General features: G+C 37.6%; 1 protein-coding gene across 1 annotated transcript in view; it reads left to right on the top strand.

Annotated features, from left to right (window-relative positions):
- The window catches only part of LOC126355981 (ABC transporter G family member 20), a 382869-nt gene extending 378492 nt beyond the window's left edge, over positions 1-4377 (top strand). The window contains exons 15-17 of the mRNA XM_050006596.1: positions 387-563; positions 679-765; positions 2986-4377. Coding sequence (XP_049862553.1) covers positions 387-563; positions 679-765; positions 2986-3200 — 479 coding nt within the window. The 3' untranslated portion in view covers positions 3201-4377. The remainder of the gene's footprint in view (positions 1-386; positions 564-678; positions 766-2985) is intronic.
- Positions 4378-24761: the final 20384 nt, after the last annotated feature.

Raw genomic sequence — 24761 nt, 5'->3', positions numbered from 1 at the left:
CACATACAGACAGCCTCACAGATCTTGATATTGCATCATACAACCAGTTGGCCAAATGGAGATCCACAGTGAGGCCTCTTTCTGAGTCTATCAGGTGCTGATAACCATTCTTCACACATGAGTATGTAGCATCTCCACTGCATGGTTCACATTTTTCATACTTCTTATGATAAAATCCATGGTATCACAAACTGGAAGGTTTGATGATAAACTTTTCCATACACAAGACTTGAGAAGTCTGGTGATGGGAAATTTCAAATAGACTTTTGTCAACAACAACAAAACAGTTTTAAGAAATCAGTAGTAGTTGAGTGTAAAACTATTATAACCCTTACACTGTTAATTTATTTCTTAATTTTGAAGTTGATTTTAATATTCTTTTACAGGTGTAACACCATTTGAGGTGCTGTTCTCACATGTAGTAACACAGTTTGTGGTGATGTGTGGTCAAACAGCTCTGGTACTAATATTTATGATTGTAGTATTTGGTGTTCAATGCAAAGGAGACATTGGCTGGGTGGTAGTTCTGACAATTCTGCAAGGTCTCTGTGGCATGTGTTTTGGTAAGTAGGCTATAGCACTGTGGTTCTGCTATTCTATTTAAACTGAATTAAGCATTTGGTTTATGTAACATTAATACCCAGGCAGTAATTTAACTTTAAATACTTGTGTTTCCAGGATTTGTTATTTCTGCAATTTGCGAACTGGAAAGAAATGCTATTCAGCTGGCCCTGGGTAGTTTCTATCCCACACTACTACTCAGTGGTAAGTTAGAAAAAACTCTTTAATTACAATCAGCAATCACTTATTTAAGACATTATGATAGCTTTTGACATTTTTAGTGTAATTACACCTTACCTTGTTATTTTTCCATTACTTCTATTGTTCAAGTCCTTCATAAAAAAACTCTCACATACACATCAAAAACAGATGTGCAGTTATAAAAAAAGAGTTGGAGCCAGTATAATACATATTATATTCACAATCCACAACAAGTTCTACAATACATTATTATAATATTTATTTTATAAGTCACATTCATTCATCATGTTCCAAAGATTACAGTGAGAACAAGCTCCAGAAATAGAACACACACAAAGATAACCAAGAAAGCACTCATCAGAAAATAATTAACTGTACACTTCGTTGTTGTTGTAGTCTTCAATTCAAAAACTGGTTTGACACAAATATCCTCACTAGTCTTTCCTCTGACAGCCTGCTTATCCCTTTGTAACTATTGCAGTCTACATCTATTTGAACCTGCTTTCTGTGTTTAAGCCCTGGTATCTCTCACTAGTTTTTACCTCTTGCACTTCCCTCCATTACTTATAATGTGGGATAGCTACCAGTATCATCATGTTTCAACATGTGAGAATGAAATACAAATTTATTAAAAAGACAAGAAAATATTAACACAAGGTCATTGCGATACTCTCTGAATTTCTCTCCATGTAACAGATTCAATTGGATAAATCAAAACTGATGTAGGTGTCTACAGTTCTTTCAAAACATTACAACAACAAAATCATAAGATGTGCTCATCATGCATATAAAATTTTTGAGACTCTTAGTTTTATGCTACTTTATTCTGCAAAAGTTAGTTGAGAAAATTGGAATTGATATATGTAAAAATAAAAAATACTGCTATTGGTGTGTGTGTGTGTGTGTGTGTGTGTGTGTGTGTGTGTGTGTGTGCGTGTGTGTGTGCAAGGGGGAGGGAGGACAGGGGAAATGATAGGGAGGGTGATGCACACACACATTCTGTACTGAACTGAATTAATTTTATTGTTGTAGAGACCTCAGAGGTCATCTGAGGTATTACAAGGGTCAAAAGAGCTATGTATACAAGAAATTATTAATGTTTTTGACATTATGTATATCTATATATTACCAATGCCAGTGGTTGTATCATTGTTTCTGAATCACAGGGTCCTCTGCTCAACCCTGGCCATGTCTGAGATTTTCTTCAATCAGGGTCTGAGTGTTTTGTGTTGTCCTAACCATTTCATCTCATCTTCATTGACATGCAAGTCACTTAAGTGCTGTCAAACAGAAAGACTTGCACCAGGCAGTCGAACAATCCTAGATGGGGTTTCCCAACCAATAATGTCATATCATCATTTCATTTAACTTTGAAAATATTTTTCATGGTTTTCAACACATACAGTTTTGCTCCTCAATCAATCTAAGTTACAAATTTCAAACTTTAAATTTTTACTATGGATTTTTCATTTTTCTAATCTGTACATTCATCTCCTTTATTTTTTTCTAGCAATAATTTGGGTTTGTCTTTCACGAGTAATTTCAACATTATCTACTAATTATCTATAATAAATACACTGTTATAAGAAAATCTCAGAAGATTAGATGAAAAACAAAAGAAATTCATAACTTAGCCATAGAAAAAAATCAAGACAAAACAGCATATGAAATTTAAACTTTTATGTTAGCTGTCACAGTTCTTCATTTATCACTTGATATTTGCTTTATAAAATCAATCTATGAAACTTAACGTGATCGAATCGGTAGGATATTAGAATTACTTACTTTTGCTATGAGTAACTCACATTGGAGTTTAAAATGGATGGTCCTGGTTTAATGACAGTTGGTGTTGTCTGAAATATAATAGATCAAATAGCAAAATACAGTAGATCACATATCCTGTTCATTCTTTGTTTTCTATAACCTCATATGATTTGTGTCATACTGTTAGGATCTTTCTTCTACTACTATAATAATATATTGGGAATAATTTAGCTTCTTTGTGCATAAAGACACATAATAATTTCCTTAGATAGTAATTAAATAAGCTGTATGTCAATAATGGAACATCTAAACAATTTTCATTCTCCAAAACATTAAAAAAATCTAAATGTTAAGGGTACTTCTATCATTATAACATTAATATATTTATTGTGCTCTATTTTATAAAGGTGGTGTAACGAGAAGAATCAACTATTTAACTCTTACGATCTTTTGCTTCAGGTGTGATATGGCCAGTTGAAGGCATGCCAACTGTCCTGCAATACATCAGTCTGGGTTTACCTCTAACCATGGCCACCACTGGTCTCAGAAGTATGCTGAGTAGAGGCTGGACGATAACTCAGCCAGAAGTTTACAATGGTTTCATTGCTACCATCACCTGGATTGTTCTCTTCCTCACAATCAGTTTGATTGTCCTCAAAGTGAAGAGAGGTTAATCAGTATAGAAGAAGCCTTGTAGGAGTCTTAATATTTGTGCTGCTCCATGAGCATCACATTCCTTGTTGGTCTGTCAAATGTGCCAGTGATGTGGACTGACAAACACATGAAAAAAATTTGAACAGCTGCTGGACAGAATAAAGACTGCTACAGCAACAAGTGTGCCGAAGATTCCTCAGTTTTACTGTCTGTGTGGTATAGTGAAACTGCAAAACTGAAGATACAGTCTCACTGACTGTGAGTGTGTGGCTGTGTTAATGGTGTATATTTTGTGTGCTTTGTGGCAGTGAAACAATCACTGCATTATATTGTGTTGGTTCTGAATGGCCAAATGTATGACCATCTACTATCATTCATCCATATTGTTTTTCAGTTTTACAATAATTTTAAAGTTCATATGAAGCATTTAAATCCCACTTTTATTTAAGCATTGGAAAAAATGGCAAGGATTTATACCCATCATATTTGTATGAAAATTAATTTCACATTGTCAGGATTAGAGGGAAAGGAACAAACTTGTCTCTTACATTTTTGGTAGCCTACATATTATGGGAATATGAGTAAAAATCTGTATGATCAGGAGCAACTAAAGGTGGGATATAAAGTATAAGGTGCATTTTAATAAATATTTATGAAACAATTTTCACAAAAAAATTCTGAAATTATTAAGTACCACTGCACCAGAAAGACTTTATCAAAAAAACCTGAATTTTTTTTATGGATATTCTATGGTACTTCGTTCAGTAATTGCTGCAGAGACCTCTGCCCTATTTGCATGTGGTCCACAGCAGATATAATTTTTTTCCTGACACTTCTCTGGAGGCAGTCAATTTCAAATTTAATGTCAATTTAAATTGCATTTTATGTAATTTTTTTTTAAAGTGAAATCCTGAATATGGTCTGCAGATACAGTTCCAATTGTTTCCATGTGCTTTCAGAACAGATACAATTTTGTTTTGTGGAAATGAGCTTTGGAACTGCTCCTTCTCACAGAACATTTTGTTAATTTTTTATAAATACCATTATTCATATTTAGTCTGTGATTTACTTTTAAGCAGTGACTGCTTTAAACACGAGAATACTTGATACTGTTGTACTTAACATTGTTTGTTCTATCTGAATCCAAACATTACATACTGTACCTCAGAAACAATAAATATATTTGTTATACTACAATGACAAAGGTATTTTTAAATTATGTTATAGACAGATGATATGAAATCCTACCCAACTAAATAATTTCTAAATAACCAAAGTTCCAATTGAACTCAATATTATCTTCAATGTGAACTAGTCTCCAGCCACCTTTCCTGCTGATTTCACAGAAGGGGGGGCCATCCAACTAATATGACCTTGCTGCTACTACAGTGCTTAGTTATTAGGGGAAGGCTTTTCACTAAGATCTGATACAATGAAAGCAGAATTTGACTCAGTTCTTCCTTAATCACTGTGAATAGCCTTTTCTGGCTTTTGGCCAAACTAACCTAGTGCACAAATATGCGTGCTGGAATACAGTTTTAATCTGACAGATAGCTCCACATCAGTGCATAATCTACTGCATGCTGTCAATAAACCATGTTTCCACAACATCCTTTTCCAGGAATATTAATCCCACTACACACCAGGTAGGCATGAGAACTTCTTTCCTGCTCAGAAGGTAGGAAAGCAGGTACTGGCAGAAGTAAACCTGAAAGGCAGATCATGAGACATTATTGGATAGCTCAGTCAATAGAGCACTTTCCCACAAAAGGCCAAGGTCCCAGGCCCATGTCCTGGTCAGCCACATTTTTAATCTGCCACAAAATTTCAGTGTCTGGTGTGGCTGGACTTAGAGTAATAACTCAGGCGAAACAAAGACTGCACCTTGTTGGCAGAACACTTAGAAAATGTGACAAACCCACTAAAGAGAAAGCCTACATTACACTTGTCCATTCTCTGCTGGAATATTGTTGTGTGGTATGGGATCCTTACCAGGTAGAATTGACAGAGGACATCGAAAAAGTGCAACGAAGGGAAGCTCATTTTCTGTTATCATGCAATAGGGGTGAGAGTGTCACTGATATGATATGTGAGTAGGGGTGGCAGTCACTGAAACAAAGGAGGTTTTCTTTTCGGCGAGATCTATGTACAAAATTTCAATCACCAACTTTTTCTTCTGAATGTGTGAACATTTTGTTGACACCCACCTATGTAGGGAGGAATGATCATCTGCTTTGTCAGGAAAGAGGGAAGGAAAAGGAAAGATGAAAGGATGTGGGTTTTAAGGGAGAGGGTAAGGAGTCATTCCAATCCCGGGAGCGGAAAGACTTACCTTAGGGGGAAAAAAGGATAGGTATATACTCGTGCACACACATACACACATATCCATCCATACATACACAGACACAAGCAGACAAATATGTGACGAAGCAGCCGCCGGTTGCGAAAGCTCGAAATTCTGTTGTGTGTTTTATTCATTGTGCCTATCTACCGGCGCTTTCCCGCTTGGGATGCCTTGGAATCTTTGTTTTGAATATATTTTTCCCATGTGGAAGTTTCTTTCTATTATATATAATTCTCCAAACTCTGATGCCAGCAAAAAGCTTTTAAAAAGATCTTTGTAAGTTATTGTCCTATGTAAAATCTACAAATGCACTGAAACCTTTCATCTAGCCATTTGCAGATCAGTTGGATACACAAAGATAGGCAACAGACAGTAATTAGAAAGGCATTCACTCAAGGGGATTGCATTGCTGTACTACCTTCGGATCACTGTATGAACTCATACATGAATGCTACTGAAGGAAGCCCTTCTACTCTGGAAAAAATTAGTTACTCAAAGCAAAGAAAACTACAGGCTCTAAAAGAAATGCTGGCAGAAATTGCATTGGATGCACAGTGGTACTAGCCCCCTTGCTTAGCTCACATTTACCAGTAATCTCCCATGCCAATAACATTCCTGAATGACAATAAAAGAACACAAGTTTTTCATATTTTTAACAATAGTAGAAGAATGGATGTACAATATAACATATGAATATCCTCAACAACTGTTTGTTACAGGAGAGTATAATGACACTTCATGAGGAAGAGAAATTTCTCTCAAAGAATCAGAACTGTTGAAATGTACATTGTCTGAAACATTTTTTGCTTTCTCCAAAGAGATCTCTTGGAAATAACAGACATTTGCAAATAGATATCTTCCATATTCCTCTGAAAGATGTCTTAACACTGTATCAAACTGTTGGTACAACTGTAGTGGTCATTAAGGTAGTCTGTTGACTGGTTTGATGCATCTCTACATACTGCACTGTCTTATGCAAGCCTCTTCATTCCAAAATAACTAACATCTCAGAATGTGTCCTATCCACTGATCCCTTCTTTTAGTCAAATTATGTGACAAATTTGTTTTCTCCCAATTCTCTTCAGTACCATGTCATTAGTTACATGATCTACCCATCTAATCTTCATCATTATTCTATACCATCACATGTGAAAGGCTTTTGTTCTCTACTATTTACTTTCATACTAGGTTACATTCCAGACAAATGATTTCTCAAAAATTTCCTAACATTTAAATTTGTATTTGATATTAACAAATTTCTGTTCTTTAGAAATGGTTTTCTTGCCTTTCCCATCCTACATTTTACATCCTCTCTAGTTTACCCATCATATGTTATTCTACTTCCCAAATAGCAAAACCCATAATTACTTTTAGTTTCCCATTTCCTTATTTAATTCCCCCAGCCTCACTTGGTTTAATTCCATTAACCTTGTTTTTCTTTCCACAATGTTCATCCTACCCCTTCCTTTCAAGAACAGTGCATTCCATTCAACTGCACTGCCAATTCCATGTCACTGGCAAACGTCAAATTTTTTATTTCTTCTTCCTGAACTTTAATTCCTATTCCAAATTTTTATTTGACTGCCTTTACTGCTTGCTCTTGTACACATTGACTATTTTCTCAAACTGGTCATGGATCAAAAACTTTTTGCTTGATACAACCTAGTATTGGATGGAAAATGTTCATCCGAGACAAAAGCAGCATTAAGCATGTCCCAAGGAAGCATAATGGGGTAGCTATGTCCTCTAATACACATTACTCAGACAGGGTCACAGGAGTCTCATTTAATTTCCATACAGACTATGAATCCCCCTTTAGTGTACAGAGTGGAGTTTCACATTCTGTAAACAGTCTTTAACAAGTTGTTGGTAGACAGATGGCAAACTAGATATTCAAGAACAAAGAAATAAAATAGCTCATTAGTCACTCCACTGAAAGTTGACTATGGGGAACCCATTAGCTGCAGCTGTGTGTCACTTGACACAGATGTTGACAAAATGTACCACCACAGAATTTTTCTCCAATTGACGTTTTTGCATTCCTTGTCGCCAAGTACTGGTAATCACCTGCTAATCCACTATCTTAATTTAAATGATCACTCAAGGCAGGCATTACAAAAACTTTTGTGTCCACCCCTACAATTTCTTAAAATTTTGGTGTTAGGCGATATAATTGCTTGCATTACATATAAGTCACAAGGAACCATGTCTGGAGAGTAGGGAGGCTGCCAAACAGCTGTAACTCCATGTTTGGCCAAGAAATTTTGGATCAAGTGGGATGAATATGTGGGGGCACTGATGTGATGCAGTTTCCAGTTTTTCACCATCTGCATGTCTGGTCTTTTGTGCCGAACTGTGTCATGAAATCGCCAGAGAACACCTTGATAGTACACCTATGTCACTGATTGTCCTTCTGATGTGTATTCATGATGCACAATTCCATGGACATCAAAGAAGACAATCAGGCATCACCTTGATTTTGCTTCGCACCTGCCGCCCTTTCTTCAACCATGGAGACTTGGGATGCTTCCATTGTGATGACTGTCTTTTTTTTCTGAGTCATACCCATACATGCAAGACTCATCTTGAGTTATCGTGGTGTTCAGAAACCGAGGATCAGTGTTGGTGGTGTCCGGAAGATCCTGTGAAACGTCAAAATGGAGGTATTTTTTTCCAGCAATAACAACTTGGGCACGAATTTCGCAGCCACTCGGTGCATGTTCAGATCATCATGAAAAATTGCATGTGCAGAATATTTACTCACTCCAATCTCTTGGACAATCTCCCGCATGATCAAATGATGATCTGCCATCACCAAATTTTGCACCCTCTCAACAACAGCTGCACTCTGTGCAGTTTGTGGCGTGCCAGAAAGCTCGTCACTCACTGCTGATGTGCGGCCATTTTTGAATTGGTTGAACCACTCCTTAATTTGTGTTACACCCATTGCATCTTCTCCAAACACTGCTGAATGTTACAAACTGTTTCACTTTGAGAATCACCAAGCTTTTGACAAAAATCAATGCAGTATCTTTGCTCAGCAAATTCAATCATCTTGAGAGAATCGGTAATCCGACGTACACATTGTGTAGCATCTCACTCAGTGACCGACAGGCAGCAACTGACATGCTGTAAGGCGGAGACAAAATTCACACATGTGCATAAAGGTCTCTTCCTTTACTATGTACAGTGGTGACGCGCTATCGTCTCTATTTAACGTGGGAAAATCAAAGGTCGGATACTTTGTAGCCAGGCCTCATATTATGACCACCATCTCTCCTACTTTATGGAGCAGATGAGCATTCAGACCCCATGCTCTGTTAAGAGTTGTTGATGTCCAGCCACTTATCACCTAGTGGTAGTTTCACTGTTCTTCTACCTCTTTCTGTAGATGCTCACAACAGTAGCATGTGAACATTTGACCAGCTTCATTGTTTTTGAGATACTCGTTCACAGGCTCTGTGTAATAACAATCTGTGGTTTGTCAAAGTCACTTATCTCAATAGATTTCCTCATTTGCAGCTCATTTCTTGGCTATGATGATGCCCTGTGCATGTGTACTCTGCTTGTATACTTTTGTTACCACACCATGTGCCTGTTATGCCACCAGGCAGCATCCAACATCACACTGGACAGTGGTAATAATGTTTTGGCTCCTCAGTGTATAGATGTCATCTTATATTTAGAGAGGGAGCATTGGCTATTGAGGCCACAAGCAAATTTATTTTGAAGGATTTGGAAGGGGAAGGCTTTGTAAATCATACTCGAGTTCCAACAGGATTGAGATGTCCTGATAACCTGAAGTGCTTAATACAGTGTCAATGGTGCTCAATCAGTCACAGGACACTGACTTGCAAGGCAATAGCACATGATATACACAAGAAAATATGAAATAGTTACAACAGTTTATTGCTCTGATTAAAATTTGACAATTTTGTGAAACACAGGTGGAAGTAGTATCAAATTCTATCATCTTAAAAACTTTTGTTGTAGCTGAACATGTTTGCAATAAACATTCACTTATATGAATGGAAACCTTACACAAACATTAATGCTGATTTTTCTTACATAAATGAAACATTGGAAAAAGAAAATGTTGTCCTTCAAAAAACATTAGTTCATTCAGAACCCAGACCAATATTTTATTTGGCTATGAGAGACTGCAATGATTCACTAAGTGGATTGCGAGTGAGAAATTCAGCCACTGTTCGTGTATTAGAATACTGAATAGAAACTTTACCAGCTTTTATTCAGCTTTAGAACATGATGGTGACATTCAGTTGAAACTAGCAGGAAAATTAACCCAGAATGAGATGTCAAACAAAGGAAATAAATCATATTAAATTGACTGTAATTGTTATCATGAGGATAAATTACAGCAGCAAGGTTCATTGTGGAGATACACAACATTGCAGGACAAGCAAAAGTTCAAGAATAGGACTGAATCAGGATTGCAACCTTTTATTTGAATTGACGTTGTTAAATATGCCCAGTGCACTCACAGGTCCTTGCTATGGAAGGGTTGGAAGGGGATCAGTGACACCAGCTTGTTTGAGTGCTAAGATGATTATGCAGGGGGGAACAGTGAGTGAGCAACAAATTTCATCATGTCGCCAAACAAGGGGAACTATACCACATACTTTGGCTTTTTATGAACATCTACCACATTCAAGCTGCTGTTCACCTAAATCCATTTGTAGATGGAATTGAACTGACTTTAAAATTAGACAAATACTCAACAATACCATTCATTTCTACAGGGCCAAAAGTGTACTTAATGTGTTTCTTGGTGCAGTTTTGTTGACAGCTAGTTCTGCACAGCCAATAAGGGAGAGGTGGGCAGGCAGTATGTTTGGAAGGAAGAGAAATTATACTCTCACATCAGTTTCAAAGTGAAATGTGATATCTATACAGGGGGAAAAAAGACAGAGAGAGAGATAGAGAGAGAGAGGGGGGAAAAAAACAGCTGTGTTCTCAGGTCCCACCATAATGATAGACTCAAAAATAGCAACATATTCAGAAAAAACAGACCAATATATCTGACAAAGCACATATAAATTTCACATCTGTGCTATCATGATCATGAGGCTAATGATTAATAATCAGTAATACTATAGACTACAGGGTTAGGAAGCTAAAAATAGTACTAAAGAACAGCCTGAAAATCAATGTAAAATGTTTTTGTTTATTTTATTTCTGTTAGTATTATCAAAATGTAGACCATCAACAAATGGCATAAGTTCAGAATAAGTATTAGGTTACTTTTTTGGCAGGTACTTTATGTCAATAAAAGAATTTGTAATTTTAGTTAGTCAGAATAGCTTGAAAATGAATTTTTCTCAGGGAGTTTCTCAAAAAAAGATGTATTGTCTTACATTCAGTGTCGTCTTACACTTGGGTGAATACAGTACTTGGTCTGATGTGTTAGATAACTGTGGGATTGAAGAGGAAGGACAGTGGTGAGGTTTTTCATCTTTCTTTCTTTCTTTCTTTCTTTCTTTCAAAGCAGTTCTTTCACTCGTAATCATCTAGAAATAATTTCTGTTTTTGTAGATGTCGACAGATTGTATCTACTAATAATTTGTTGTTAGTATACTTTACAGAAATAGACTGCAGGATTGCTTCTGCTTGTTAATGTATTATGCGACTTGTTCCATGTCCCTGAAGATTCTCCTCTGTGATGGGCTCAGCAGAAAATTGTGGGAATGAATGGGTTAATGAATGAATGAACTGACAATGTTGATGGCTACAGGGAAGTGTCTGTGCTGGATAATAGTAAGGAAATGTAGAATAACTTAGACAGTGTTTTCAGTTGGTATATTGACTGGAAGCTTTCTTCAAATGATAGATAAATGTAGGATATGCTGATATACAAGAGAAAGTGTCTGATAGTATTTCACTGCAACATTAAAGGTGGACTTATGAGAACTGTTGCAGAATTTAAATACTTAATATTAATAAGGCAAAATGAAATGAAATGGAATAAAGACTTGAAATCAGTAGGAGGTAAGGAAAGTGAAAGGCTTAGATTTGTTAGGTTTTTTTTCAAGAGGTGAGCCCCTCCTCACTCACAAAGGCGTGATGACCAACACAAAAGGTCTACTGCCATCCCTGCATAAAGGTTAGTTTTCACTAAAGTGAGGTCATGCAGGATGTGGGTACTGTGATGTTTGTGTACATCTGGTTAAGGTTAACCATTAAAATGTGCTCATCTGAAGAAAGACTGGTTGAAAGTTGAATGAAGGGTAGCGGTTTGAAGGGCAAAGTGAAAAGAGTGCCAAGGCAATAGCCAAGGGAAATAAACCTCTGCAATAGTTGTGTCGGGTTGTACGAGCAGTAGTGATTTTCTTGTTGCCTGCAAAAGAACGTGCAAGGGTAGGATTTGTTAGTAGTGGATATCATGCAGGTCGATACCTTTGCCATAGTGTGGTGGTGTTACTCAGTGGCTGCCACTGGGTGCCGGTGTTGATTTCTCAGTCAGCATCAGCATACCTGTAACAGTTAGGTTCATCATCGTTTGGTGTCTGATAGTCATATATCAGATGCACAGTGCAGGGTAATGTTGGTAGTTTGTTTGTGCGTCATTCTGTGTGGTTTCCCTGCTGCAGACTGTTGTTCAGCTTTAATAGCAGTTGGCATATCCAGTGAATGCTGCTGATATGCCGGGTATTGCCAACTTTGTTGCTTGTGGGTATACTGTAGCTTGCCATAGGTGGTTAGGAGGCTACAAAGTATGTTTTGATCACCTTTGAAGGAAACCACACAAATGTCTAGTGCAAACTATTCTAAGATAGTGCTCCACATTTTGGGCCCTTTGTGAAGTTCGCCTGCTTTATATCTTCATTGATGGTCATTAGTGTCTATGTACTGTGTTGTTATACTGGCTGAAAAATAGGAGGGTGCAAGTTCAGCATTGAAATTTAAATGATGTAGCCGAAAGTTGCACAGTTTTGTTTCATAGTTCTTTACATCCACTGCTCACCCCCCCCCCCCCCCCCCACACACACACACTCTCTCCTAATAATACAAAGTTATATGGCCAGTTAACTATAGGCAAATTTTGCTAAGCCTCATTAATAGTTTGCAGGAATATGTCAGCATACTGCTACACTAGTTTACTGTTAAATCTCTATGAGCAGTAAATACTGAACCACACAGTTCACAGTTCTTGCAGAATAATACGGTATGTATTGATCAGACACTCATTGTTTTAGCACATGGCTTATTTGTGTTACACTTATTTCACAGTTAAGTTGATGCATTGTTGTTGAAATAACACCATACTTAGTCCGGACACTGCGAGAGGGCTGTACAAGCAAAGATCACACGCACGGCACAGCGGACACACCAGGAACTGCGGTGTTGGCCGTCGAATGGCGCTAGCTGCGCAGCATTTGTGCACCGCCACCGTCAGTGTCAGCCAGTTTGCCATGGCATACGGAGCTCCATCGCAGTCTTTAACACTGGTAGCATGCCGCGACAGCGTGGACGTGAACCGTATGTGCAATTGACGGACTTTGAGCGAGGGCGTATAGTGGGCATGCGGGAGGCCGGGTGGACGTACCGCCGAATTGCTCAACACGTGGGGCGTGAGGTCTCCACAGTACATCGATGTTGTCGCCAGTGGTCGGCGGACGGTGCACGTGCCCGTCGACCTGGGACCGGACCGCAGCGACGCACGGATGCACGCCAAGACCGTAGGATCCTACGCAGTGCCGTAGGGGACCGCACCGCCACTTCCCAGCAAATTAGGGACACTGTTGGTCCTGGGGTATGGGCGAGGACCATTTGCAACCGTCTCCATGAAGCTGGGCTACAGTCCTGCACACCGTTAGGCCGTCTTCCGCTCACACCCCAACATCATGCAGCCCGCCTCCAGTGGTGTCGTGACAGGCGTGAATGGAGGGATGAATGGAGACATGTCGTCTTCAGCGATGAGAGTCGCTTCTGCTTTGGTGCCAATGATGGTCGTATGCGTGTTTGGCGCCGTGCAGGTGAGCGCCACAATCAGGACTGCATGCGACCGAGGCACACAGGGCCAACACCCGGCATCATGGTGTGGGGAGCGATCTCCTACACTGGCCGTACACCTCTGGTGATCATCGAGGGGACACTGAATAGTGCACGGTACATCCAAACCGTCATCGAACCCATCGTTCTACAATTCCTAGACCGGCAAGGGAACTTGCTGTTCCAACAGGACAATGCACATCCGCATGCATCCCGTGCCACCCAACGTGCTCTAGAAGGTGTAAGTCAACTACCCTGGCCAGCAAGATCTCCGGATCTGTCCCCCATTGAGCATGTTTGGGACTGGATGAAGCGTCGTCTCACGCGGTCTGCACGTCCAGCACGAACGCTGGTCCAACTGAGGCGCCAGGTGGAAATGGCATGGCAAGCCGTTCCACAGGACTACATCCAGCATCTCTATGATCATCTCCATGGAAGAATAGCAGCATTGCTGCGAAAGGTGGATATACACTGTACTAGTGCCGACATTGTGCTTGCTCTGTTGCCTGTGTCTATGTGCCTGTGGTTCTGTCAGTGTGATCATGTGATGTATCTGACCCCAGGAATGTGTCAATAAAGTTTCCCCTTCCTGGGACAATGAATTCACGGTGTTCTTATTTCAATTTCCAGGAGTATATTATAAGCTGCCATAATTTGAAGACATTTACTTCATTGTCTTCTTCTCCTTTGCAGAGTATCTTTCTAAAGATGATACAGGTTCCACTCCTTCACAGGTAGATGCAATAGAAACCACTTAATTGTCCACCCATTTTGTGACAATAATAGCATCATCTTTGCAAAGTGAAGATTCCAAATAAACCCTTTCCTTTTTAACTAGCTCTTGCTTTGGAGAAATGAGATTAGATTTGGGAGCTCCATTTTCTCTAATAGTGCATGTTCCTTAATAACCTTCCCCTCTTAGGAAAGACAGAACAGCAAATCCTATAAGGAGGTTGTCAAAGAAGAACAGGAGCAGCAATTGCTTTACTTCCAGTGTTAATTTATCTGTCATCTTAATGAGTGTGGCAGTGACCTTATCAAACTCATCTTCATGTGCTCTGTTTGCATTTGGTGATTTTCCTTGATCTGTGCTTTATACCCAAATTGTGTTGGTTTTCCTTGATAAATTTGCTTGCAAGAGTGCCTTGCAAAATATTTTACCATTTAGACATCATAAGAAGAATGCTGCTGAGGAACAATTTCTTCTCATGGTGTTGGACACAACATGTATCTAAATTTGAACTCCTGTGTAGCTGCTGATTGGGAAGAGGGTTGTAACTATTTAGAACAAGGATGCCAAGGAAACATCTAATTTCTTCACAAGTTATGTTAGGGTTCGGGAAGTTCTTAAGAACGGAAATAGTTGTTTGACTCATAAACTAGAATTGTATGAGATCTACGTCAAAGAATAACTGAAAAATTTCCACAGCAGACTTAACATATATGAAAAGCTTGAACCAGTAAAAGGTTGCCAATTTCAAATTAATGCACTTTGAACCCAGATTTTCCTTTCATTTCTGTTTCTGTAAACTGAATTTCTGAAATCTATTTCTAATTGCATATTTACAATTTTATTTCAGCTTTAAAATGGAGTTGTCAAGGGTTAAGATTGTCTGGTATTCCACCAGTCGTTATCTGTGAGAACTGCTGGAGCGGAGGATGCTATGTAAATGCCATCAGCCTGAGGAGCATTTGTCTCCTTAAACAGGATGTCCAAGACAACTTGCAATAGTCAAACTTGGTTGTAAAGACTCTGTTATGGCTCATTATGAAATAAAAGAGAAAAATAAATGAAATCATTTTGACCCTGTAACAGCTTGACATGTCTATATGGACAAGACTGAAATACTCATTTCATGAAGAGGTGAACTGATGGATATCAGGTTTTGTCGAAAACAATTTCTTCTCATGGTGTTGGACACAACATGTATCCAAATTTGAACCCCTGTGTAGCTTCTTATTGAGAAGAGGGTTGTAACTATGTAGAATGAGGATGCCAAGGAAACATCTAATTTCTTCACAAGTTATGTTAGGGTTCGGGAAGTTCTTAAGAACAGAAATAGTTGTTTGACTCATAAACTAGAATTGTATGAGATCTACATCAAAGAATAACTGAAAAATTTCCACAGCAGACTTAACATATATGAAAAGCTTGAACCAGGAAAATGTTGCAGATTTCAAATTAATGCACTTTGAACCCAGATTTTCCTTTCATTTCTGTTTCTGTAAACTGAATTTCTGAAATCTATTTCTAATAGCATATTTACAATTTTATTTCAGCTTCAAAATGGAGTTGTTGATGGTTAAGATTGTCTGGTATTCCACCAATCATTATCTGTGAGAACTGCTGGAGCGGTGGATGCTATGTAAATGCCATCAGCCTGAGGAGCATTTGTCTCCTTAAACAGGATGTCCAAGACAACTTGCATAGTCAAACTAATTAAAGTGTGAAAGAGCTTCTGAAGAAGGTGAGATTAATTTAGCCGAAACCTGGTAAAGACCAGAAAATTTGTGAAACTGAGGCTGATTCCTCAAAATATTAGTGTATCACAGTTGCTGATGGGGCTGCAAGATGCTAAAAATTCTTCAAATGGGAATAGTAACAATGAAATTTTAAATCAAATAATATAGAATTCTAACCGTCTCTGACTGGAATACATGATTGCCAACACTAAAGATAATTGTAAGCTTACAATGAAGAAAGAACAAAGCTATTGTCTGGAGGAACATTGTATCAAACAACACAGACACTGTAAAATACAGACACTGTGCTAATGTATTTCTTGCTAAAGTGAAGGCAATCAGATGAGAAAACTAAATAAGTGTTTCCCAGTGCAGGAATGGCAATTTGTGTGACTACTATATGATGTAGACACTTGAACATATGGAGGTTTTGCTCAGTCCTGGAAGCATGTTCAGACAGCTGAAGTGATTAAGGCAACCTCTCACACCATGCAAGAAATCCAGGTTCGAGTCCTGATACAGTACAGATTTTCATATGTTCCTGGTGAAATGTATAACTCTTGTATAACATAATTCACAAACTGCAAATACATTTCACAATCTATGTGTAGCTTCATATCTGTTCCTCACAGTGTCAGTAGAGGCAAGACAGTTATTAGTATCCTCTTTAGTTTCCCAGTCAAGTATTCGAAATGCCAGGACAAGGCACATCTTCATCTACATGGATACTCTGCACCTCACACTTAAGTGCCTGGTGGAGGGCTCATTGAACCAGCTTCACACTAATTCTCTATTATTCCAATTTTGAACAGTATGCAGAAGAAAAAGAACACCTTTATCTTTCTGTGCAAAGCTCTGATTTCCCATATTTTATTATGATGATTGTTTCTCCCTGTGTAGGTCAGCCTGAACAAAATAATTTCACATGTGGAGGAGAAAGTTGATATCCAGACAATAGGAGAATCCCAAAAAACTGTAGGTTCAAAATTTGTGTAGCTTTTCACAAGAGAATGCTTGACATGTTCCTTTACAAATATGAGACATTATGTCATTGTCAAAAATCATCCTGAATAAACTGATTGACGTGGCATTGTTTTTCTGCAGTTTCTGGACAAATGTTGATGTTTGCTCTATTTAAATTCAAAGGTGCCATTGAATTAGCTTTCCGTGCAAGATTTTACTGCCAATTGAATTCATCTGTAAATGTTATGCTTTTACCTTTTATATTTCTATGACTGACTGATCTGTGCTTTGATGAACTTCGTGCTGAGTCATATACAGTATTTGCTCTTCTTGTTTGTATTTTATATACTTTTGTTACAAATGGTGGTGGTGATTAGTGTTTAATGTCCCGTCGACAACGAGGTCATTAGAGACGGAGCGCAAGCTCGGGTTAGGGAAGGATTGGGAAGGAAATTGGCCGTGCCCTTTCAAAGGAACCATCCCGGCATTTGCCTGAAAAGATTTAGGGAGATCACGGAAAACCTAAATCAGGATGGCAGGAGATGGGATTGAACCGCCGTCCTGCCGAATGCGAGTCCAGTGTGCTAACCACTGCGCCACCTCGCTCGGTTTTTGTTACAAATGTTCATGACATATTATTGGTAATTATGTCCTGACTTCAGCTTTTTAAGACAGCACTCCATAATCTAGTTTGGTGAAATATATTTCTTCATCACTGTTAGCATCATCTCTACTACTGTTTTGTCCGTCTGCTGGAGGAACCAGAAACACTTCAACTCCACTGCTGGACATCAATATCCTAACACATATCAGCATATTCTTCCTCCACCCCTTCTGGTAGCCACTTCAAAACATTTTCTGGACCATAACTATAAAATATAGTGAACTTCACAATACTGCCCACAGTATGATACATCATACATTACTGTTTTCTCAGTTTTAAAACAAATTAAAGTAAGTTATTAAAGAAATATTATTGTCAATCAATTAGGAATAAAACTGTGATTTATTTGTCTAAAATTTAAGAGTAATTAATTATTTTTATTACTTGCATCCATGTGATGATGGTAGGAATGTACAGATCCCAAAATAATTAGCTGTTTCTCACTTAAGAAACTAACACCAAATGAATCCCTTGTTGTCAACTAAGTTATGAAAGAACCAAGGACACTCAGAACAAGCAAGTTTGGAAATCTAAAAATTTTCATGATATATAATTTTTAAATTAGATTGAGCCTTCATATGACAAATCACACATTAGACATTAATGGGTATGGGTCTACTGTACTTACAGAGGTGTACAGATAGTATATGTTTCCTCAGAAAAATACGACAAGACAGAGAGAATGGTTAACTTGGTGCACAGTACCCTCTCTCAGGGAAAAAGAAACTACCTGATCTAGACACTAGGATGCACACATGGAATGCTGAGACAACAGCACAAAGTGGGACAATATACTTTGCCCTCGAAGAACTGAAGAGGATGAAATTTAAGATCATGGACATAAATTAGATGAAATGAAATGTTGTGTGGCTAGGGCCTGCCATCAGATAGGACAGCCGCCTGGTGCAAGTCTTTTGAGCTGACGCCACGTTGGCGACTTAATTGTCGATGGGGATGATATGATGATAAAGACAGTACAACAAGCCATGCAGGATTAGCCAAGTGGTCTAAGGTGCTGCAGTCATGGACTGAGTGGCTGGTCCTGGCAGAGGTTCGAGCCCTCCCTCGGGCATATGTGTGTGTGTGTGTGTGTGTGTGTGTGTGTGTGTGTGTGTGTTTGTTCTTAGCATAGTTTAGGTTAATTAGTGTGTAAGCTTAGGGACTGATGACCTTACCAGTTATTCCCATAAGATTTCACACACATTTGAACATTTTTGAACAGTACAGCACCCAGTCCCTGAGTGGAGAAAATCTCTGACCCAGTCAGGAATCAATTCCAGGCCCCTTTGCATAGCATTCGGCCACGTGGACCACTCAGCTATTGAGGCGGACATAAATTAGATGAGATAGCCCAGCTATAACTTTTGTGAACCTGCTGAACAGAGAGTATTCTACTCAAGAACACCTGATGGACTATCCCATCAGGGATGAAACATATCCTTCTATAATTCTTGTGATATTTTCATGCAAGATTTATTCGCGACTAAACAAATTAGAATGACTTGATTGAAATAGAGAGTTGTTGCATCCAAATGAAACATTCCATAAGCAAGGGAATAGAAAAATTATAATTTTTCATTTGGATATTTTTAAAATTATGGGATTTCCTTCAAATAAAGAATGTTTATTAAATATCTGCCACTATTACATTATTGCATCAGGCCATTGTTCAGTGTTGGCTGGTATCATCGCTTGGTAATGTCTACCATGACAGGAATGGAATGTAATCATTTCTAAGAAAGTTACACAGTCCCTTTGATGTAATGACATTATTATTGAATGGATAATGTACAGCCTATGAAACTTATGTATAATTAGACTATGGCCAGAAGAAGAATAACAAATGGATTCTAAAAGAGCAAAGTAAAGTGCATTCTCTTAAAACAGATAACCGACAGTATCTTTGGTTTCCAATTACAAACCAATCTCTTACTAATACAAACAAAAAAGGAAATATATCCTTCGTCATATAATAGTGTATAGGGCATTTTGGTAGTGAATAAATTGGTTGCACAATGAATTACTAATTTATATCAGTGCCAGAGAAGATAGTGTTACTTCAAATAAATTCTAAGCCAGCACAGTTAATATTGTACAAGTATATGTACCTAATACTACTCATAGTGAGGAAAAATTGAATTAATTTATCAGATTTCATATGTTGTACATAAACTACCGAAACAAGACACTGTGATAATATTGGGAGATTTTAATGACAAAGTAGGAAAAGTCCATCTGGGTAACAACATATGTCATCATAAGCTTGTTGAAAGAAATTAACATAGTAACAAAGTAATTTTGCTGCTGAAGATAAGCTTGCAATACAAACACATATTTCGAACTCCAACCAAGAATATAGTTCATCTGGGAATAGCTCTGATAACATAATCTGTACTCAGATTGGCTACATAATAATAAATAAAAGATATAGGAACAGTTTTACATGGGTCAAAACATGTCTTGGAATTGACATACAGTCAGTCCGCCCTCCTCAGCCTGGAGCTTTCAAGGGTAAATAACAACAAATAACATGGAAGTGACAGCAAAATATGCTCTAAGAGAACTGTAACAACCACTGGTAAAAAGTGAGGTGAAAGTCAAACTGAATGAAAATCTCAAAACAGCATCTGATGTTGTAATGATAGAAGAAATGATACTTATTTATGTGAAGGAGTAAAACAGTCAAAAAAGTAATGTTACAGCTTGAATCAAGAAAAAGGTGGTCATGGATTGACAAAATGTTACAACTAATGGACCACAAAGAAGATGCAAAGCAGAAACAAGTGAATACAGAAGAGTGAAAAAAAATTATCAAGGGGAAATCAGAGAAGCAAAGTAAGAAGAGTTGAAGCAAAACTGCTCCAAGATTTAAACTTTACGAAGTAAATATATCAACTTCAGTGTTCATAAAAAAGTAAAATAAATGACTGGGAATTTTTGTACAAGACTGTGACCTACATTAGTATGTAATAATCGTAAGCTGATAATGGTAAGCTGCTGGTAAACAAAAATGTAAGAACCGTGTGGAAGAACATTTTCGTGACGACGGGCCAGATTCACATGAAGCTGATGGAGAAACAGGACCAGAAATTATAGCAGAAGAAGTGAAAACAGCAGTAAGGGCAATGAAAAATGTGAAATCAGCAGAACCAGATGGGACATATTCCAAATTCCTCTAGTAGATCAGATGCAATTCAGTAAAATTCCTCAAAAATGTATCTGAGTTTGTAATCTTACAATTAATCTATACTGGACTCAATTTTTTACTGTGAGACTAGAAGATGAGAAATGTAACATGTTAAAGATATGCTGAGGAGTGAGACCATGCTTTATTTTGTTACCACTTATATTTAATCTTTATTTGGAATATATCTTCAGAGATGCCCTGGAAAATGTGTAAGAAGAAATCATGTCAAAAGGAGAGAAGCTGAAAAATTTCTCCTATGTTGATGATATTGCAATATTTCCTGACAGCTTGAACAGGCTTCAACATCTTACATGCTGAATCAATGGGAGTAGTAATGTTAAGGCCTAGAAATGAATTTCAGGAAAACAAAATTGATTGTCAGCAGCAATAAAGACATACCAGATCATTATGTAATTTTTAATCGTGAACTTATTGAACAAATGAGCAATACTGTGAAAAGGAAAGGTGCCTCGCTATATAGTGGAGATGCTGAGTCACAGATAGGCGCAACAGAAATACTTTCACAAATATAGCTTTTGGCCAGTAAGGCTTTCATCAAAATTAGATGACAAACACACACATACACACTCATGCAAACACAACACACACACACACACACACACACACACACACACACACACACGACTGCAGTCTCAGGCAATTGAGACAGTCTTTTTGTTGTGCCTATCTGCAACTCAGCATCTCTGCTGCATGGTGAGTGGCAACTTTCCTTTTCACAATATTGTTTGAGTCCATCCTGTAGTTTCCATTGTTTGAACAAATAAACAAATACACATATCTGGTAACTAACATTAACTACAAATAGGATAACCTTCAAGAAATTAATGTTTGTTCTGAGACAGTCAGAGCAACATTTTGCAAAATGACTAATGTGCTCAAGTGCCATCACCTCTCAATAAAAAAAAAATAAGATTTCTACATTGATACATATTTCTTATTCTTTTATATGGAGTTGAGGATTGGAGCTTTACCGAGACAACAGGAAAACTGCTTGTGGCATCTGAGCTGTGGCTGTACGGGAGAATGCTAAGAGTGCCATGGACATGTAACATTACTGACAATGTCATTCTCCACAAAATAAAGATAGAAAAATAAGTCCTAAATACAGTAACATACAGAAAACTACAATCTATTGGCCTGATGGAAACAGGTATAAACTCCTCCAACATTATTCAAGAAAAGATACCTGTTTAAAGAACCTGAGAAAGAAGAAGTACATCTTGGCTCGGAACATTAAGGACATGGACTTAACACCCTACCAAGGGACTTTTCGAACAAATGATAGTGATGTAGAGATGATGGTCACCAAACCTTGTTAGTGGCTTGTAGAGAAAATACATAAATACATATTTCTTCATCATCATGCATTAAAAACTGTCTCTTATCACCTGTAGCATTTGATTGCAAAGGTTGCAGTTGATTGCACTGAGCACATTTTGCAGTATGGATGTTCTGGTTTTGTCTCTTAATTTTCATCCCATACTGCTATTTACTCACCACAATGATCATATACCACCCATGACATGCATAAAACATTGTTTAATAATAATATACCTGATTTCTTTAACACCTAATTCTCCTTTCTGTACTATGTGGTTCTTCTCAGATGAATGACCAATCTACGCTAATCTCTATAACTCTCATGGTTCTGCAAAAATTTGTTTTTGGACCAAATTCATGGCCACCAATAGATCCTAAACTTTGACATTTGTCACCCAGAAAGAAACTTGATAAATATGAACACTGCACTAACAAAAGTGAGCAGGTGTGCCTGAATATGCAGATAACCTTGCCACAGTTTTTTGAGTGGTGGCTCATGCAAAATTTTACCAATGTATTACAATGTGTTGGCCTATACCCTTTTTGACTTACAAGAGCTGTAATCACAACTAAACTGAATATATTAATTTGACAAATATAAATTTAACTGTTGAAATATATTTAAATTTTATAATTAATCATTTAACATTGTGAAGAAAAAGAAATTATTATTAGTATGGCAGCATCGGGAATCAAACCCGAGCCAACAAGTTGCCAAACACTGTGCTTAACCACTGCACTACCACTCTGTTATTTGAACTGCTGCTCATAAATATCTCATACTTTGTGCATAAATCTTTGAGGAGTGTTCTACCTTTACTTATGAATCATTCAGGCAAAATATTCTATGAACTTGAAAGGCATGTCAACCTCTTCTACTCACATAGTTTTATATTACCTATGGCTTCTGACAACTGAATAAATGGCCTTTTGGAAATCAACAAATATCTTTTGAATTCATTAATCTGTGACAAATTATTTGACTGCAGATTATGTACTTGTTAAGAAAAAGATGTGCCCATCCTAGAACCACCTTGATATTGAACTAAATTACTCTCCAGTATTGTTTCTACTCTGTTTAGAATAATCTTAGCAGATCATTCACAGATTATCTACAGAAAACACTTTCACACCAAATTTCCTCATACACTTGCTTTTTTTACCACCATCCGGCCTAGCATTTGGTTTACAAGGGTAGTAATCATAATTAAACAGCAGGAACTGATCCAAAACTGATGAACTGCCAGTCACTACACTAGACCATTTGGCGATTCCAATGTTATGGCAAGGGCTCCTCAAAAATTCCCCTTACTCTATGCTTGCACAGTAGTGTACACACAGTTTCAAAAGAAAATACTGATCTGGTGCTGTGAACAATATAGCATTCTTAGTGTTGGAAGGGATGATGTCACATCATAGCATGCACAACTGTAAACAGACAGCTGCTTCCCTTCTCTGAGTTGATTGTAACACAGTTGACCATCATTTGAGCACTCAATACTGGTTTCATGTTATTGCGGAGAGTGCCCTACAAAACTTGTTTTTGTCCAATTTACTTGCATACCACCACTCATTCGAAGAGAAATGGCATAATTTTAGTGCAATTTATCATTTGTATTCAGAGAGGAATAATGTAATTTTAGTGCGATTTATGGCTCACATTCAAAGAGAAATGGCATAATTTTAGTGTCATATTTACAGTGTGATGTAGCACATTAGCACATGATAACTGGCTGCCACTGTTTTATCGACAAACAATATCCTGCAAAAATAGGACTTATACGTAATTACCATACCATTTATTCCTGTCTCTACAACAAATCTTGTCACTTAAGTAAACTAGTCATCATCCACTGCTTCTGTTGTCACACAATATCATGCAGGTCTTGAGAAACTAAATAAATACTTGACTGTGACTACTTATTGTTGTGCCCTGAAACGAGGGAAACCCCACCCACAATCCTACACTCACCTAGTAAATGATACTCTACACTCAACCAACCTGTAAGTCATTTCATGTAATTTCAACTAAAAAGTGTCACTGACTTTGATTGAACCTGACTTCTTTGCTCTTGAGAGAAAACAACCATATCAAAGTTTATTTTACGGTATTTTGAAGTTTGGAAGTTCTGGTGTTTTTAACACTACAATGGTGCAAAATGACACTTGTGTCACTTATCATCCAATGCATTTGTTATTTGAAGATTATATACTCTGAAGTCTAAGGATTGTAAACAAAGCCACTTAACCCTATCTAGCAAGCTTACCAGGGAAGGAAAAAATATATACTTAAATATTTTTTGTTTTTGCTTTTGTAGAAAACATGGTATAGCATTATTAAAAATAAAGTAAATGGAATGAGATAATGACCAAAATACTTTTACCAAATCTCCAAACCCCAAAGCATTCCTCTAGGGTGTTCTTCCTGCTAAAATGGAAAGTTCAGTTCAATTTTTTTTTTCAATTGGTAACATCATAAAATATTCTGTTGTAAAAATAATTATTTAGAGCTACGTGTTTTCAGTATCATCAACCTTTTTTAGGTAATATTTTGTTTTGATACCAAGGGGAAAAAAGCCAATATTTGCTGGTTGGCAGCCATGTTTTCT

Source organism: Schistocerca gregaria, chromosome 3, assembly GCF_023897955.1.
Source record: "Schistocerca gregaria isolate iqSchGreg1 chromosome 3, iqSchGreg1.2, whole genome shotgun sequence".
NCBI classification, from domain to species: Eukaryota; Metazoa; Arthropoda; class Insecta; order Orthoptera; family Acrididae; genus Schistocerca; species Schistocerca gregaria.
The sequence above is the reverse complement of the archived record's forward strand: the minus strand, read 5'-3'. Positions and strand labels throughout refer to the sequence as shown.